The sequence below is a fragment of the Tasmannia lanceolata genome, unplaced genomic scaffold (assembly GCF_043159265.1).
Source record: "Tasmannia lanceolata isolate RefF3 unplaced genomic scaffold, GAP_Taslan_0.1 ptg000006l, whole genome shotgun sequence".
NCBI classification, from domain to species: Eukaryota; Viridiplantae; Streptophyta; class Magnoliopsida; order Canellales; family Winteraceae; genus Tasmannia; species Tasmannia lanceolata.
The window spans coordinates 11,811,844-11,828,933 of NW_027518683.1; the positions used below are offsets into that span (position 1 = coordinate 11,811,844).

General features: G+C 40.4%; 1 protein-coding gene across 1 annotated transcript; it reads right to left on the bottom strand.

Annotated features, from left to right (window-relative positions):
* Window positions 1–14,420: 14,420 nt before the first annotated feature.
* LOC143878372 (fasciclin-like arabinogalactan protein 14) lies at window positions 14,421–15,717 on the bottom strand. The gene has a single exon (XM_077380664.1). It carries the CDS (start codon window positions 15,601–15,603, stop codon window positions 14,704–14,706), a length of 900 nt encoding a protein of 299 aa, XP_077236779.1. The 5' UTR covers window positions 15,604–15,717; the 3' UTR covers window positions 14,421–14,703.
* Window positions 15,718–17,090: the final 1,373 nt, after the last annotated feature.

Below are 17,090 nucleotides of genomic sequence, written 5' to 3' on the forward strand. Positions count from 1 at the left end.
ATTATATTATATTTACCCGCGTTTTCTCGTCCCAACTTGGGTTAAAAATTTCTCGAGATGTTCCTCATTCATCTCTATTATTTTTTAAAGGGAAGTGAGCTGGGGCTAGGCAGGGCTCTACTAGTGTATTATTATATATAAAAAAGAGAGACAGATATTACATTCTAAGAGATCACAACAAAGGAAAAAGGAGGGACAGAAGATCTAGGGCGATCCCAACTTCTTCCAACTAACCCTAGAGAGGAGCTAGGGGAACGGCGGGCCCAATGATTCAATATATTTTGTGGGTTTAGCTCAATACTCCGTGGATGACTGTTGAGTTACATAATCGGCTAGCTTTATGAGTGCATGTTGGGATCTTTGGAATGTCGGGGTATTGTAACCTTCCTTTACGGTTCAACTATGGAATCGATGTGGTTGGTCAATAATTCATCTTCTGAGTCATTTTTTAATTGGGATCTATCCACTTCTCTCCTCTTTGTTTACCCCTCAAGACCTACTTGGGAGGGTGACTCCGCTACTCCTATACTTGCTAGAGCAACAGTAGCCAACGGGATCTTGGTTCTAGGCTTTGGATGGGGAAGTCGTCCGCTTGCTAAATACCCCCACCGTCTAAAATGCACACATGCCATTGAAAAAATTGACATTTATGTACATAAGATACTGATGATGCCGAAATTGGCTCGTACGATCTAGCGGTGATAGAGATGGTCTTGTAAAAACACTGCACTAACAAAGAATGTGTCAGCGGGCCCGGAGTTGTGGCTCCGAGCAGCCACTTCGACACTCAAGTCAGAAATCGGTATCACATGAAAAGTGAAAGGAAAGAGATGTGAAGCTTAGAAGCGTTACCAATGAGTCTGTATGCCCTGCTATGAGTGTGAGGGTCTCTTTTTATAGAGGGAAGTCCACAATGTTGTAGGAAACATACTGTTTTAGGAGTCTTGCCTAATTGGTCGACTTCCCCGAGAGATAAGCTTATATCTATTCTTGATAGATATCATATTTTCCTGAACAAGTAGGTTTCTTTTAATGGGGATCCGTATAGAAGGGAAAGTTTCCACTTCTCTAAGAAATTCATTCTTGGGGTAATTTCCCTTTGTGAGACATTATTAAATTGAAAGAATAGAGAAAGATCTGTTGTGATCTTTCCTCTTATGGTTTCTAACAATAAGGAGTGCCATGTGTTGTTCATCAGCGGAAGTGTTGGAAATTTTAAAGAATTTGAAAAATCAAAAGTGCTTTTGCCTTATCTTTAAAATTTAGAGGGAAAGATTCAAAATTTGATTTCCCTTTTATTTCAAAAATCAGTGACTTTTGAGTGCTTTTTTGGGTTTAAATGAAAAAAAAAGATTTTTTAATGCCCAAAACGGTTTCCATTTTACCCCATTAATTGCTAAATGTTTTTTTTAATGGCACCCCAAACGGTTATGATAATAACACATATTAAAGTTGCAAAACCGTTTTATCTCCAACGGTCACAGATATGAATGTTGGAAGAGAAACGTTCAAGGCTTTTAATGGTGGCTTTTCTCAACATTAATACCCATTATTGGTGGCTCTTTTCAACAAACACTTTGTGGTATAAAAAGGAGAGGAGAATACGGTTTGGGTAAGGCTAAGAGTTTTTGGGGTCTACGTTTGGGGTGGCTTTTGCCAACAGAAAAAAGAAAGAGGTTTACACAGAAAAAGGTTTATGTTTTCTGGTTTTGCTTCATTTCCTTCCGTGTTTGAGCACAGTTCTAAGGTGGTTCTGGGTGGACCAGTCAGCGAGTGTACGTGGACTGGAGCCATATTTTGCTGTTTTATCTTGGAGCGTCGATTCGCGGATCCCGGTTGCACCGGTAGGGGGCGGATACGATTCTTAAGGAGAGTGACCAGTGGCACGACTCAGCCTTCTCTCTTCGAATCTGGTTTTGTCCAAACCTTTTTCCATCAAAAGAGAAAAGTGCAATATGTTTTCCATGTTTTATTTCAATTATGGTTTAATTTACAATACATGGATTTTTGGCTTCGACTTGCACTGTTTTGAGGTCGAGTAACATGTTTTCGTTTCAAGTAATGTGTTTTGGGTTCAACTAAGCCATATATCATTCTTTCATTATTTGTTTATAAGATCTGTAGAAATATGATCTGTCTATTTTATTCAACAGTCTTAAGAATCATATTTGGGCTTCTTAAGATATGGATTCTTTCCAATAGGAAGGTACCACCTAAGCTACCTGGAAAAGAAAAGAAAAAATCTCTAATGAAATACTTCGTGGTGGAACCCATTATTAATTTGCATACTTCTGATGGCCCCCTATTGCTTCGGCAACCAAAGCCAACAACCCAAACCCAAAAAGCCCCACCATTGCACCCATAGTCAATCCCAACAGCCACAAATGGCTTTCCGAGAAATTGCCTAGCAAATCGCTGTGGCTTATTCGAGTGAGGTGTGCTAGGATTTTAGGATCAATCTTATTGCCTTTTGAAGTTTTGTTTGTTGAGGGCGTGGGTGTCCATACATCACAAGGATTCATGAGGTAACACAAGAAATGCCATTGGATCCCACCGACCGTGCCTAATGTTTCTAAGCTAATATATTGTGAATATATTCCTTCTATTATGGCACTTATGAGAAGAGAACAGAGCTAAATATAATGGGGGGAGATTGATATGAAATGGATGACCAATTTATATATTTTTTGAGATCAAATATCTTATTTCTAACTTTACAAATCCTTTTTGCTCTTTCTTTCTGCCCCTAGCTTTCCTATCTCCTGAGAGCGGGGGTATTCAAAACTTTATACACATTAGGCTTTTGTACGTCCCATGTCGTTGGATCAATGGATCATATCATTTTTCTTTTTCTATCAGTACTTTTGCTCTGGAAACTTTTCGTGTATTGAATTGTCTGAGAGCAAGGTTTAAAATTTCGGTTTCGGTACCGGTTTCGGACCTTGAAATTTCAAATTTTCGGTTGAAATCTGGTACAAAAAAAACAATATTTTAATCATTATTAAATTTCGGCCGAAATTACCAAAATTTTGGTCGAAATTTCAGTGAAATATTAAATTAATATTTAAAAAATAGATTTTTTTTGTCAAATTTCGGCCAAATAAATGACCATTTCGGTTTTCTGTAGTTTCGGTGTCGGGTTTCGGTCGAAATTTAAAACCATGCCTGAGAGGAATGATGTATGCCAATCAATCATCTTTTGATCAGTTCGAGTGGTTTCTCGAGATAATGATCAGTTTTAACTTATCGGACCATTGAAGGGTCATTGCTTGTGGCGAGTGATTAACCCTTTGAGCAGCCATAGATAAAGAAGATTAAAAAGCCTAAAAATCCCATTGTCTAAACCCAAGTATCTTTTGTCAAAAAAAAACATAAACAAACAAACAAATGTGACTCTAACCCCGTGAATGTCACGCGTACATTTATTCTAACAATATTACTCAAAATAAAGCCAAGAACACATGTATTGACATTACCTGATTTATGACTGTTATGATGTGTAAGTCTGAAATCGTGTATCCATGAGTAGCCCATCTCTTTGGTATACACCAAAGTTCCCACTATATAACAATATGCAAGTTGGTCTATGCATGCACCTAAATAATTAAGTATTGAATAAATATCATGCACGATGCGTATGGCAAAATCAGCACTTATTTATTCTCTTTTTGGAGTTTGTGAAGAATCTCTTGCGATTAAGGGTGTCAATTTTGGCTCGGGTTCGGAGGCTCGCTCGAGCTCGGCTCGAATCCTTAACGAGCCGAGCCCAATTTAGGCCAGGCTCGGCTCGGTTCGTTAAGGCTCGTTAAGAATTTAATATATTTAAATATATATATTATATATTAATTTATGCATTAAAAGGGTTGTCCAGGGAGTGAAAGGGGGGGCGCAAAATATGTCACTTCATTTTTGGAACCCCATTTGTTACTAGGACCACGCCCCATAGTGTAAAAAAAGTAGTCAAATTACACTAATAGGGTTGTGCAGGGAAGATGAGGGGTGTGAACATAATATAACCCGAGCTCGGTAAGGCTCGCGAGCTTGACCGAGCCGAGCCGAGCCCGAGCCTGGTTCGAGCCCGAGCCGAGCTTTTGAGCTTAACGAGCCTCGGCTCGGCTCGTTTACACCCCTACTTGCGATCTCAAGATTGTGATGCATGTGAGGAATGATAGAATGAAGGGCGCCCTTGCAAAAATCAGCTTCAAGGGCAGCCCCATTGTTTAATTCCTGCAAAGTGCAATTATGGTTGCTCCGAAAAAGTGGATGCCGACTAAAAATGTGGAAACCATGTTGACTTCACAAAAATTAACTAATAGGGGTGCCCTTGTGGAGCCCTTCATTCTATCATTCATCCATGTGTAAATTGGTAAATCTTAAAAAGTTGATATTTACGCCCCTTTTCATCACCAGGGACACTCGGTTTCGGTGTATCAATGACAAAAGGGGGGCTAATGTACTTGATGTCAGAAAAATCCAGTGTATTTGATTGCAACGTACACTCGGGGGGGGGGGGGGGGGGGGGGGTCTCCCTGGTGATCAAAAGGAGGCGTAAATATCATTTCCCACTTATTGAGCTCAACTTCTACCTTGTTTATGCGATCAGATCAGTTGATACGTATATGATTGGAAACCGTAAGTCGGGACAAATGCCATTGAGAAGACTTTGATTAGACTATCCTAAGCCCTTGATCCAACAAGCCTCATCTATGATTTCATCAAGAAAAGCTACACCAATGATTTTTTTTTTTCTAGCACATGAGATGTCCAATCATGACAGGAACAAGGCCATGTGGGTCACCATGAAGTTCTGTAGATCAACGGCCTTGATTTTACATACATTAACCTCCCTCGCCCACCCCTAACTTATATAACAGTGCATGTGTAAACCATCTTTACTAGCAGTTAACGACTAATTAACTTGTTGGGTGGGGCACCCATAGCCTTAAATTTACTCTGTGCATGTCCAATATCATTCACCAGGGACTGCTAGGGAAACAGAAATCTGTGTTGATAAAAAAACGAAGGGATCCTTCGTCGTGAGTCGTGACACATGCAAAAGAAGATAAAGAAATGAGCGAGAATCCTCACCAAACGCTAAAAAAAAACGGTGGAAATGATCAAAGTCATTTTCACTTTTAGCCTCTATTTTCTTGTTCTGGAAGTGTTTTCTTTCCATCATATCATTCGTTTGTTACTTTTATATTGGGCTTTAATCAATAAAAAAACGGCCACTTGATTGCACAATCAAGAAGTCTTGGCCATCAAATGCGAAAAAAAGATAAGGAGAGACTTGTAACTTTAGGGAAATGATATCCACACTCCCCTATTTCTACAATGGCACTTGTCACGATTGTTGGTAAATTTTGCAACAGCTGTAAACGAGAGTAAATATCTCTAAAATTTCCTATTTATTTTTAGGCATTTGCTAGCGTCCATCTCAGAAGGCATTTCGCGGATGGGCTGTTGCATCTGACAGCAGCCACACCTGCTCACTTTTCAGCAGATTTTGTCTTCATTCATGATGTGGCTGCTCTAAGAGCAACAGCCCATCCGAGAAATGCCTACTGCGATAGACACTAGCAAATCCCTTATTTTTAACACATGAGAAGAGATAAGTTAGAGTGTTCAACTAGCCATATTCAATTTTTACATGGAGAGACCTTCAATTTATGATATCAAAAAGGGCAGTGATAAATTGACTCCCCAAATGGATAAATCGACTCCCCATGTGTCTATCTCTCTCCTCTCTCTCTAACCTAGAGAAGAGAGAAAGACACATGGGGAGTCGATTTATCACTCGCCTATCAAAAATCCTAAATTTTTACATGGCCAATGAAAGATCCTAAATTTTGTAAAAAAATTAAGGGGGTTGAGATATCAAAAATCTGGGGGCCTCCCGTCAAGTCCGGAAATTTAGAGATAGTTTTAGTATGTACACTCTTGCTACACGTGCTCTTATTGAAATGTACAACAACCCCCGACTTCCCTATCGTCTACTGACAGCATGTGGGCCCCACCTATAATTCTTCATATACAATGAAGGAAAAGGAGGAGAAAGAAAACAAAGGAATCTTCCGCTCTCACGCATTTCCTCGTCTTTCTAGATATCGGCCTCTGCTAAATATTGCCAGGTTTTGATGAAATATCTCAAACACCCTTCAACTTATAACTATATGTCTTGATATTTCTGATATTTTTAAGAGGGTGGTTTCGACTTTTAGTTTTAGGGTCCTCAATTTCTAGAACAATGAATAGTGACACATCTTGGATGCTACAATGAGAGAAGAGATTTTGTACCAATTCGATCTCGTGTACAAATTCAAGTTATCGCGATAAAATAGTAGTAATTGGCCAGTTCGATTTTAGCCAACGCCACCCATCTCATTATCCTAACCAGCCGATTAATTCCAACAAATAGACAGTTAAAATTTAAAATGAATAGATGATGATACACATCCATAGCAATGGATCGGATGGTTAAGATTGTCTGATCGATGTCATGTTTCTAGAGTGGGTCATCCACAATGGGCCCCACTAGATCCAATCAACTTAGTTAGAGACAATCTATCAACCTTGGTGGCCCTTTAGGAGGTTGTACTTGTTCCACCTTCGTCGCGAAGTCTGTCTCATAAGTCAGCCTTTCACTTTCTTATGAAGGGTTGAGATTAATCTCTCTAAAAAATTGTTTTTTAAGCATTTGGTAAACTCATTTTTCAGCATTTGGAAAACTTGTTTTTCATGGAAAATTGTCCCCAAAGGCTCCGTTTCTTTAACATAAAATAGATGTAAAACAAATTTTGTCCACTTCATTTAGGCCACGTTTGGCAGCCAATATGAAACTCTTTTTCATAGAATATTAATTTATCAAGTGGTGAGAGAGGGGCAAGGAGTAGGGTTGCAACTTGGGTCGGGTTTTACCCGGCCCAAAAAAGCATGGGTCGGGTTCAAAGTGGCCGGGTAAGTTGTTGGGCCGGGTTTACATATCCAAAGCCCGAGTGATTCTCAGGTTGGGCCGGTTTTAAAGGTGGAAAACCCGGCCCGCCCGAAAACCCGCATTTTTTTCCTTTTTTAATATTATAAGTTATAAATAATAACATTGATATGGGTAATTTAGTAATTCTCATTTCTCATCTCACCAAGACAGTAAGAGCGTAAGACACGAACGAAAGAATGTCTATTTCTCGCATTTATGCCTCAATTGCCTATTGCTCTGATGGCCATCGAAGTCATAAGAAGGTCTATTTCTTGCATAAAATATAAGAGAATTAATTTTCCAATATAAGCAATAAACATAAGAGATTAGAAAGATATTAAACCCTTAACTCAATCCTCACCCCTCCATACTCACTGCTCAGCAAGATTAAATCCAAAAATGCACTTGATGTCTAAGGCCCTGTTTATTTGGTATTTTCAGAACAGATTGCGAGTCCATAAATCAATATTGAACACAGATTTACCTTTAATTTCAAATATAATAAGCAGTTTTGGACTCACAATCGGTTCTCCAAAGCCAAAACAAACAGGGTCTAAGTAAAACTCCTTCCTATTCTCACACATTCATGCTCTTTTTTGTTGGGTATATAATATAACCTATGTATGTTCTAATATAAGCCCAATAAGATAATGGACCGGTGTAGTGAGCCTACATGAACTAGAGTCCATTAACCAGTCAATAACCCTAGTGTATCTCTATATATATATATAGGGGCTGGAGGCAACAAACTAGGTATTCCAAACTAGATAAATAGGGTGTAATGCTTCAAGCAACCTTGCTTGATCTAACATTTTTTGCCCCACCCCCCCAAGCATATAGAATTTCAATATTTAGCCAAAAACATGGTTCTAGTCTAACTAGGAGACTCCGACTAGGGGTGCAACTCGGGTTGAGTTGAGGCACCCGACCTTAGTTCAATCCGACCCAATCCGAGTTTTTAAGCTTACTAAAAGAAATGATAAAAAAATGTTGGGTTTCACTCGGGTCGGATCGGATCAGGTTGCCCAACCCTCAACCCGAACCCGACCCGAAGGATACCCAACCTGACGAGACTTTTTTCGGGTTGAACCCGAATAGTGGTGCACCTCTAACCTAGACTAACTCTTTAGTAACAAAACCATTCGTAGTTACACTAACTATTATGAGGAGAAGACCACATGGAGTTAGAAATAAGACAAAACCCAAGAGTGCATTCTTAGTAAGTCATAGGAAATAAATGGTTTGGACGATTGACCGCAGGAAGCAAGGGGTGGGAAATAAATGATTCGGATGATTTGAGTAGGTGGCCTGTAGTTTTAGCCTCTCAGAGAAAACAAAATGTGCGTCCATTGTATAAGAACCCGCATTAACGAGTTGTTATCTTATACATGAACCCAAAAAAAAAAAAAACTATTGCATTTTGTCTCACTTCCTCGTCTACTTGTGCATGTGTCACAATAGAGGATTTTAGTCTTGTTTTTTTAACAAAACGGATTCCCATTTGGCTAGCAGCCCTCATATTGGAAAAGACTTTCAACGACGCACTATGTTTGAAAAAACTTGAAATGGAATAAAAAACAAGCTTTGGAAATAAAAATGATTAAATTTTCAAACAAATGACATCATTAGGAAAGGTCTCACTAACGACCGTATGAAGACCGACGTTATGAGAGGGACGTCACCAGAGTAAAGTCCGTCCTGGATAAGGGTGGCCCGATCCAAAATTCTCCTTCGAAGCCACATTTGGAGAGCAAAAGTAATGGCAAATACTTACCACAATAGTAAGGGTATTTTGGTCATTTTCATAAAACCAGATTCGGATAGAAACTTTCGTGTCTTACTTGTCTTCCTGTTACCGGGTCCTCTGCATTAAGCGGATTGCTTTAAGAAAAACTGATTACCTTCTTTCTAGTAGCCCTCAACTAAACTCATGCCCTAGGAATTGGTAGGGATGGTTCTTACCCAGAAAATATTTTTCATGCAACAGTCTGAGGGCATGTCCCAAGAATTATTTTTTCAGGATAAATAAGTCTCCGAGTGGGTGGTGAGAGAGGGGTAGCGCGGGTGGGAGAAGGAGAGAGACTTGAGAATATGGCACGACAGAGATGATATGAGAAGTGGCTAAAAAACAAGAAACAAGAAACAAAAAACTCTACTCAAAATAATATCGACTTTTTCCTTATTTTTAGCCACTTCTCACCCTAATCTCAGTCATGCCCTCTCAAATCTCTAGAGGTATAACTCGGTACAGGTTGAGGCCAACCCAAGCCCAACTCAAGATAGCATTCCCTAAACTCTAACCCAGCCCAATCCGATCCTCGAGTTGAGGATGGTCAACCCTAACCCAACCTGCCTCTAAATCTTTCGACGTTAAACCAACCCATCTAACCCGAAACTGGGTCGGGTTGGGTTCTCAGGGTCACCTAGGGCCAAATAGAAAAATACAAGAAAAAATATAACCCAAAGAAAATCAAGATAAAATTAGAGGACGGAGCTCAGGTTCGAGTCGGGTGAGGTTGCCAAGGCCTCAACCCTAAACCAACCTGAAATTAAATCGGGTTGCCTTTCCCAACCCATCCTGAGGAAATGCCAAACCACTCTCAAGTGGATCACTTGGAGATGCTAATTTATCGAGGGAAAAAATTCCCGGCCGCCAATCATGACCTAAATCTTTTGATTTGTGGATGCTCTCCCAATGAAGGCAGTCCTTAATTTTCTTATTTTCTACCGTACATGCCACCAATTGGAGGCCCTAAAATTTTATTTTATTTTATTTATTTTTGGACTGGTAAGCTGGGGTTAGGCAAACTCCTACCAGATATATTGATAAAAAAGGAGATTACAAAGATTGAGCAAGAGCAAACCCAACCCACAAGCAACTGGGAAACAAAAACATTAAAAGGTTTGCCATTTAATGCACTTTAAAACTCTTACAACAAAAACACTCCATTTTTTAGGAAAACATTAAAAACTCATTTTAAACGTATAGAAAACACTTCCAAAATTGGATTTCGTTTAGAAAATAAAGACGAAAGTGAAATTGACCAACGATTTGATCATTTCCACCCTGATTGATGCATTTATTGGGGATTGGAGCTCACTTTCTTCCGTTCTTGTGCAAGTGTCACAAGTCACAACACAGGGCTTCATCTATTTGTAAAAAAACGTATTTCCGTCCTGATAGGATCCCTCTAAGTCTATTAAACATATTTTTTTGCTAACTTTCCAATTTTACCTGACTGTATTTTGTAAATGGCAAATTTTTTATAGTATTAAATGTGCTTTTTAGTGTTTTCATTTATTTGAACACTTTTTATTATGTTTTTTAATCAATAACATATTAAACTCGAAATTTTTAGGTGTTGTTGCTGCTGCATAGGGCTGCAACTCGGGTCGGGCGGGTCGGGTTTTGGAGAACCCAACCCTACCCGAGAAATATCTCGGGTCGGGTCGGGTCGGGGTTTTTTTCGGAAAACCCACGATTCCCAAACCCGGCCCTACCCATGATAAATCTCAGGTCGGGTCGGGTCGGGTCGGGTTTTTTCACGTTGACGCAATTTTTTAAGGAAAATTCTTGTTTGGCAAGGCAACTCAACTCATAGAAGCAGAAATTACACTCACATTACACTTGAATCAAACAATGATGTAATTACACTCACATTAAACTTGAATCAGACAATGCCGTAATCAAACAATGTTGTAATTACAATCAAACAATGCTGAATCAAACACTTGAATCAAATCAACTCATAGAAGCAGAAATTACACTCACACGCAATAACAGTGGGTGCGTGGGTTTTCACTTTTAACTTTTAACTAACAATAGAAAAAAATGTACATACTATAACTTATGTAACTCGGATCGGGTCGGGTCGGGCCCCTTCAAACCCGGCTCGACCCGAGATTCATGCGGGCTTTTGAATGCTCAACCCGGCTCGACCTGAAACCCATGAAACCTGAACCCAACCCAGGCCATTTTCGGGTCGGGTCGATGCGGGTCGGGTAAAACCCGGCTCGAGTTGCAGCCCTACTGCTGCATCACGTTTTTCTAACTACTCTTTTTCAACTACAAGTGGGTGGCCTGGAGAAGATAAGGGAGTGAACATATCATTTCCTATTAGACTTCAATTCTCGAGTCAATACTGTTTCTTTAACAAGGAAAACAACTAAGTTCAATTAGGGCGACAACTATCCATATTCTTCTTACGCTTCCGTTTCTTTTCTTTTGTTTTGTTTTGTTTTTTTAATGGCAAAAAATTATATTGATGAAACTAAAGAAAGGGGGAAACCCCACCATTAGAGATGAGCAAAGGACAACAAAACAAGATCAAACCATCACAAGGATACAACTCAAGGGGGGAGGAAATCAAATACCTCCAACTCCGGCTTAGAGCATCCCATCCCTTGCTAACTTGTTGGCCTCAGAGTTAGTTGAACTCCTAACATGACGAAATGATATAGCAAGGCCCACCACACGGTTTGGATATTTCATCCATCCACTAAGCAAACCTCCAAGGAGGAGATGATGAACCCTCTAACCACTTAATCGCATTTAAAGAATTACCCTCGACTTTAACATTTTTTAACCGACGTTGCTTCAACATCAATATTCCATTGTGCACCGCCCGCATCTCCACCTTATTTGAATTAGCGACCCCAATAGGGCGTGAAAAAGCCCATAGAGTATTCACATCTTCATCTCTAAGGTTTCCGCCAATTCTGGCCAGTCCAAGATTGCCCAAACTTGATCCGTCAAAATTCAACTTTAAGAACCTGCTCCTAGGAGGCTCCCAAACTTAGGAAATCGCTGGTCTCTCGACTATTACAAACCACTTTCCAACCTTGGCATAATTCATGAGTTGAAACAAAACATAAACTTGGCAAAGCCCTTGCCTAAGAGCAATGACCTTAATATTGAGAAAATAAGGGGATTTCACCCTCCCTCTAAACAACCGTGCATTCCTCTCGTTGCTTTTTAATTTTGTTACGCTTCCGTTTCTAAACCACCAACTTTTGTAAAATCCATGAGATAAGTGAACTTTTGTACAATCCATTAGATAAGGGCATATTGGTCATTTTTTCAGGAGAGGGGAAAGAGCTGAGGACTAAAACATTACGGTTCTACCCATTTGAGAAGGATTCTCGGATGAGCATTTTAACAAAAGAAGATGGGAGGAGTAGGATCTTTGAGGGTAAAGCTAAGAACCCTCATTGGATCTAATAGAAGATTATTACTTTGGTTATATCTTGGATGAGATGCCTTCCTTCCTTCCGGTTTGTATCGGCTTTTGATCTTTGGGAAGAATGGAGGGAGGTTTGCTTTAGTGTTGATCGGAGAGCTCTTGCTTCGCAAAGGTGGGAGTCGTCTCCACAAAATATGCTCAAGGTTAATTTTGACGGAGCGAGCTTTGGCAATCTGGGTCCAGCTGGGGTGGGAGGGGTGTGTCAAAACAAAGAGGAGGGAGTAGTGTGGGCATACTATGGCTCTATAGGTGTTTGTGATGCCTCAGAAGCTGAAGTGAGGGCTGCACATTTTGGCATTTTGCATATTGATTGATAGAAGTTTGATGGATCAGACCATTGTTGAAGGGGATTCGTTAAATGTGACTCGTTGGCTGAAAGGTGGTGCCGATCCTCGTGGAGATTTCTTTCCATTTTTGATGAGATTGGTGATATAACTTCGGGGTCTGCTATCGGCTATCATCATGTCAGAAGATCGGCAGATGCACTTGCCAAGCGCGGTGTATCTGGTGGTCTGTGGTTTGACCATCTTCCCCCTTGAGGATCGAGCATGGTGTGCCGTTGATTGTATCTTTCGGTTCTTATGTCTTCTTGTATTCTATTGTAAATATGGGAGTTCCATCTCGGTCTCTTGTTTTTCCATCATTTATAATATTACCATTTCAAAAAAAAAAACCAAAAGAATGGGATTTTGGTGGAGTCATTGGGCTAGATCCCGGACCTGGCAACTAACTCGGATTTTCATAGTAGAAGGTAATAAAAGTTGTGCGGATTAACACGCTATTCTTGCGGAGTTTCCCAAAGTCCAACCCAACAAACACCAAGGGACATCTTGTTACATGTTGTAACTATTAGTATGGCTAACGAGTGCCTCCCTCAGTTGAGGTGCATTATAAATGATATTTTTCAATCATTTTACACATGCTTTGATAAAAATACACTTATTCTGAGACTTAGTTATCAAAACATGTGTAAAACATCATTTCCAATGACTCTTAACGAGTGGCCTTATCTATCTACACCTTGCAACTGTAATACACTCACTTCATAAATAGAGAAATTAACTTCAATGGACTTTATTACCATACAACAATCTGCTAGCGTCCATCGCAGAAGGCATTTCGTGGATGGTCTTGCATCGCCCCTGACAGCAGCCACCTCGTGAATGAAGACAAAATCTGCTGAAAAGTGAGCCTCTGTGGCAGATGCAACAGACCATCCACGAAATGCATTCTACAATGGACGCTAGCAAATCCACTATCTACAATATACAGCCTATGATGTTGCTCTACAACCACTGTAGCAGTCTTACCTAGGATTTAGGCATCGCATTGGATCCGAAGGTGCCATAAAGTCCGAAATCATTTTGGATTGTGACCCACATGTAGCTACAGAATTCAATGAAGAATCCTACATCCTATTGGAGGGTGGTAATGAACAAAACATACTCTGCATTTTTTCTTCATTCATGTCTGATCATGAGGAGTAATTTTGTACATTTAAAACCCTTATCAAAACAATAAATAATATGTATTTTTTTACTCCACAATTTAATGAGGATTACCCTCTCTCTTTCTTGAGTTTCTTCCCTGTTCCTCGGCTTAACCCTAAGGCCTAACTGTGTGCAACGTAAGTAGGACCTAGCATACTCCGATGGATGGTTAATATGATTCAAAATGGACAGTGACCTAAATTCAAATGGCTCTCTGAAAAAATTCAGAAAGGCTATTAATGGATCGTTACCAAGCCATAGGTAGACCCAATCCAAAGTGGATCTGCTGACACCTCTATGCGTCGTTGGGTAGGCCAATCATTTACTCTTCCACGCCTTAATCTTAAGCACTAACTGTGTACAACGTAAGTAGGACCTAGGATACTCCCATGGATGCTTTGATTTCAAATGGACACTCCAAAAGTTTCTGTCTCATGGAGGATTTTAATGAATAGTGGCCAAGCCATAGGTGGGCCCGATCCAAAATGGATCAGTTGACACCCCTATCGCTATTTGGAGTGTCCCAATCATCTAGGCCCATTAAGATTACTTTACAAAAGAATCAAAGTGTCAAACAACCAATTGCTCCAAAAGCTCAAGCTGTTGGAGATGGCGTTATTTAATCTTTTATATTTTAACACTCCCCCCTCACGTGTGGCCCCTCTTTTTACTATGTAAAACAACCAATTACTCCAAAAGCTTAAGCCATGGATATAGGGTATCTAATCTTTTATACTTTAACACAAAGTACCTTTTTTTTTTTTTATTTAAATATATACCGGAAAGGATTTAAAAACAGATACCTTAGACATCCATGCAACTACATCTTAGACACCATGAAAATTGGAAAGAAATCCTTGTTCTTGGCAACCATCTATGCAATTGAAAAGAACCTTTCACAACCCAAGCAAACACACAAAAACAATAGATATTAATCTCACAACCCTTTTCGATCGCCTCCAAATCCTTCTGCTTCCTTCATTTGGAAAGCATCAAATTAGAGAGCAGCCATGAAAATGACGCCCATGATAACAGCTAGGGAAGCACCTACGCGGGAAGAAGAAGACGCATCCACTGCCGGAGCAGGTGCAGCGTCGGCGGTGGTGCCATCATCTACAGGCTTAGGAGGTGACGCAAATGGAGACAAATTACTATCTGATGGAGAGGGAGCAATAGAGTTATCAGATGTGGGACCATCAGACGCCGGAGCATCAGATGCCGGTGCAGTCGCAGGGGCCACTGGAGAAGCCGGAGTTGCAGCTTTGGGTGCCGATGCAGGAGTTTTCGCCGGAGATGATGCTGGCGTGGGAGCCTTTTTGGGCGTGGCAGCCGGGGGAGGGGGTGGGGATTGTGCCTTGCTGGAATTCACATTGTCAATTCCAGGGGGAATAATAGCACTGCTTATTTGTAAGACAGAGATGTTATAGGGTTGGGAACCAACAGAATTCATGAGATTGGCATTGAGTCCAGCGCCAGGAACGGCCGAGCCGAGAGCCACCTGGCCCTTGGTAACGGTGGCGTTGATGAACCCTTGTTGGTCGGTGGCTAAACCGCTGCTTTGGAATAGGGTGGTGAGAAGGGCGGTCTTATTTGAGAGTTTTTGGAGCTTATCCATGTCGTAGTAGTCTAGGACGACATGGACGCTCATGATCATCTTGAGAACGTCATTGGGTTTTCCGGCGACGGCCGAGATTGCGCTGTTGTCAACAGCAAGGATGGTGATGGTGTTGCGGCTGTTGATCTGGGAGGCAACCTGGGTCTGTGTTAGATAGCTGTTGAAGGTGGAGAAATCAGAGTGTTGTTCCAGCATTTTTGTGATGTTGAAGGAGGTGGCTGAGGAGAAAAGGAATGAGAGGAGGAGGAAGAAGAACAAGGAGGGTGAGATGGAGGAAGTCATTTTTTTTCTTTTTGGTTTTTCTTTTTTTACTCTGTGGTTGATCTGTTTTCTTTCTTGGGTTTATTGTATGTAAGGGAAGGGTGGGAGAGGTCTTCCAGAGGGAGGCCTGATAAAACAAGGGCAGGGAGGGGATGAGTTATAAGAAGAGGAGATGAACTAAATTTAGTTGATTTGGCGGGGGAGAGACTTCTCTCCCGCCAAATATGGTAAGGTGGAGGTTAAGTTGGTTAGTTGGGATGGAAACAAAAGAGAGCCAATAGAAACAAACAAGACCTTTTCTTCTATGACTCTCGTCAAAGTTTTTCCCCCTACTTTCTCGCTTTTTTTGTTGTTTTTTTCTCCTATCTATTATTGGTTTTTTAGCCGAGGAATTTTCCAATTAAAGCCAGTTTGTATAACTTATTCAATTATCTAAACTCTCCCGACGTAATTCCAGACAAATCGAATGCTTGTCTCCACCCTGTTGACTACTTATTCCACTACATGTCTGTGCCCCGCATCCAATTTAGAGAAAGTGATTTATTCGCCCCTTTTTCCACCCAGGCCACCCCTGAAGTTTATGAGCCAAATATAGATATGAGGGCGTCCCTGCATAAAGAGCTGCAAAGGGACCTTAATTGGATCCACGTCATTCTCAGTTACATTTTAAAATCAGTTGAGAAAGTAAAATCAGTTACATTTGATGAAGTGGTTCAAATCACGAGCCCCTCTATGGCTATTTATGCAGCAGCGCCCTTGCATCTATCATTGCTCCAAGTTTATTTATGACTATTTTTTTAGGCTGCAAGATGTGGATGGATGAAGAAAAGGGAGAGAATATATCATTTCCCTTACCTTGGATGGGGCCAAGGTTTTAAATTTCAGTTTCAGGTATAATTTCAGTCCTCACCGAAACTGAATTTTCAAACGAAATCCCGAAATATTGGCCAAAATTTGGTAGAAACGCTCGAAATGTCGGTTTTTTGGGCCGAAACTTCAGTAATTTCGACCGAAATTCTATGAGGAAATAAAAAAATTAATATTTTATCAGATTTCCATGGTAAATTTCCCCATATTCGGTTTCGGTTTCGGTCCCGACCGAAACCCGAAATTATTTCAGCCAAAATTTAAAACCATGGATGAGACATAGCCTTTCGTTTCCTATAGTCATGGCTTTGGATGTTCGTGACTGGGCCCAGCTACCCACTGGACAGGGACACATCCATAGAATGACAATTATCACAAGTGATATATTTGCTTCCTTTTTTTTACTTGGGAGAGTCCCCTCTAGTGTATTTATGACTACTCTTTTACACTAGAGGGGGCTGTCCCAACTAAAAAAAGGGCGAATATAACATCCATAGAATGACAATTATCACAAGTGATATATTTGCTTCCTTTTTTTTACTTGGGAGAGTCCCCTCTAGTGTATTTATGACTACTCTTTTACACTAGAGGGGGCTGTCCCAACTAAAAAAAGGGCGAATATATCATTTCCCTAATAATAA

What these genes read in the sequence shown, in the direction of transcription:
- LOC143878372 (XM_077380664.1), bottom strand. Translation starts at nt 15,603, where the DNA reads ATGACTTCCTCCATCTCACCCTCCTTGTTCTTCTTCCTCCTCCTCTCA.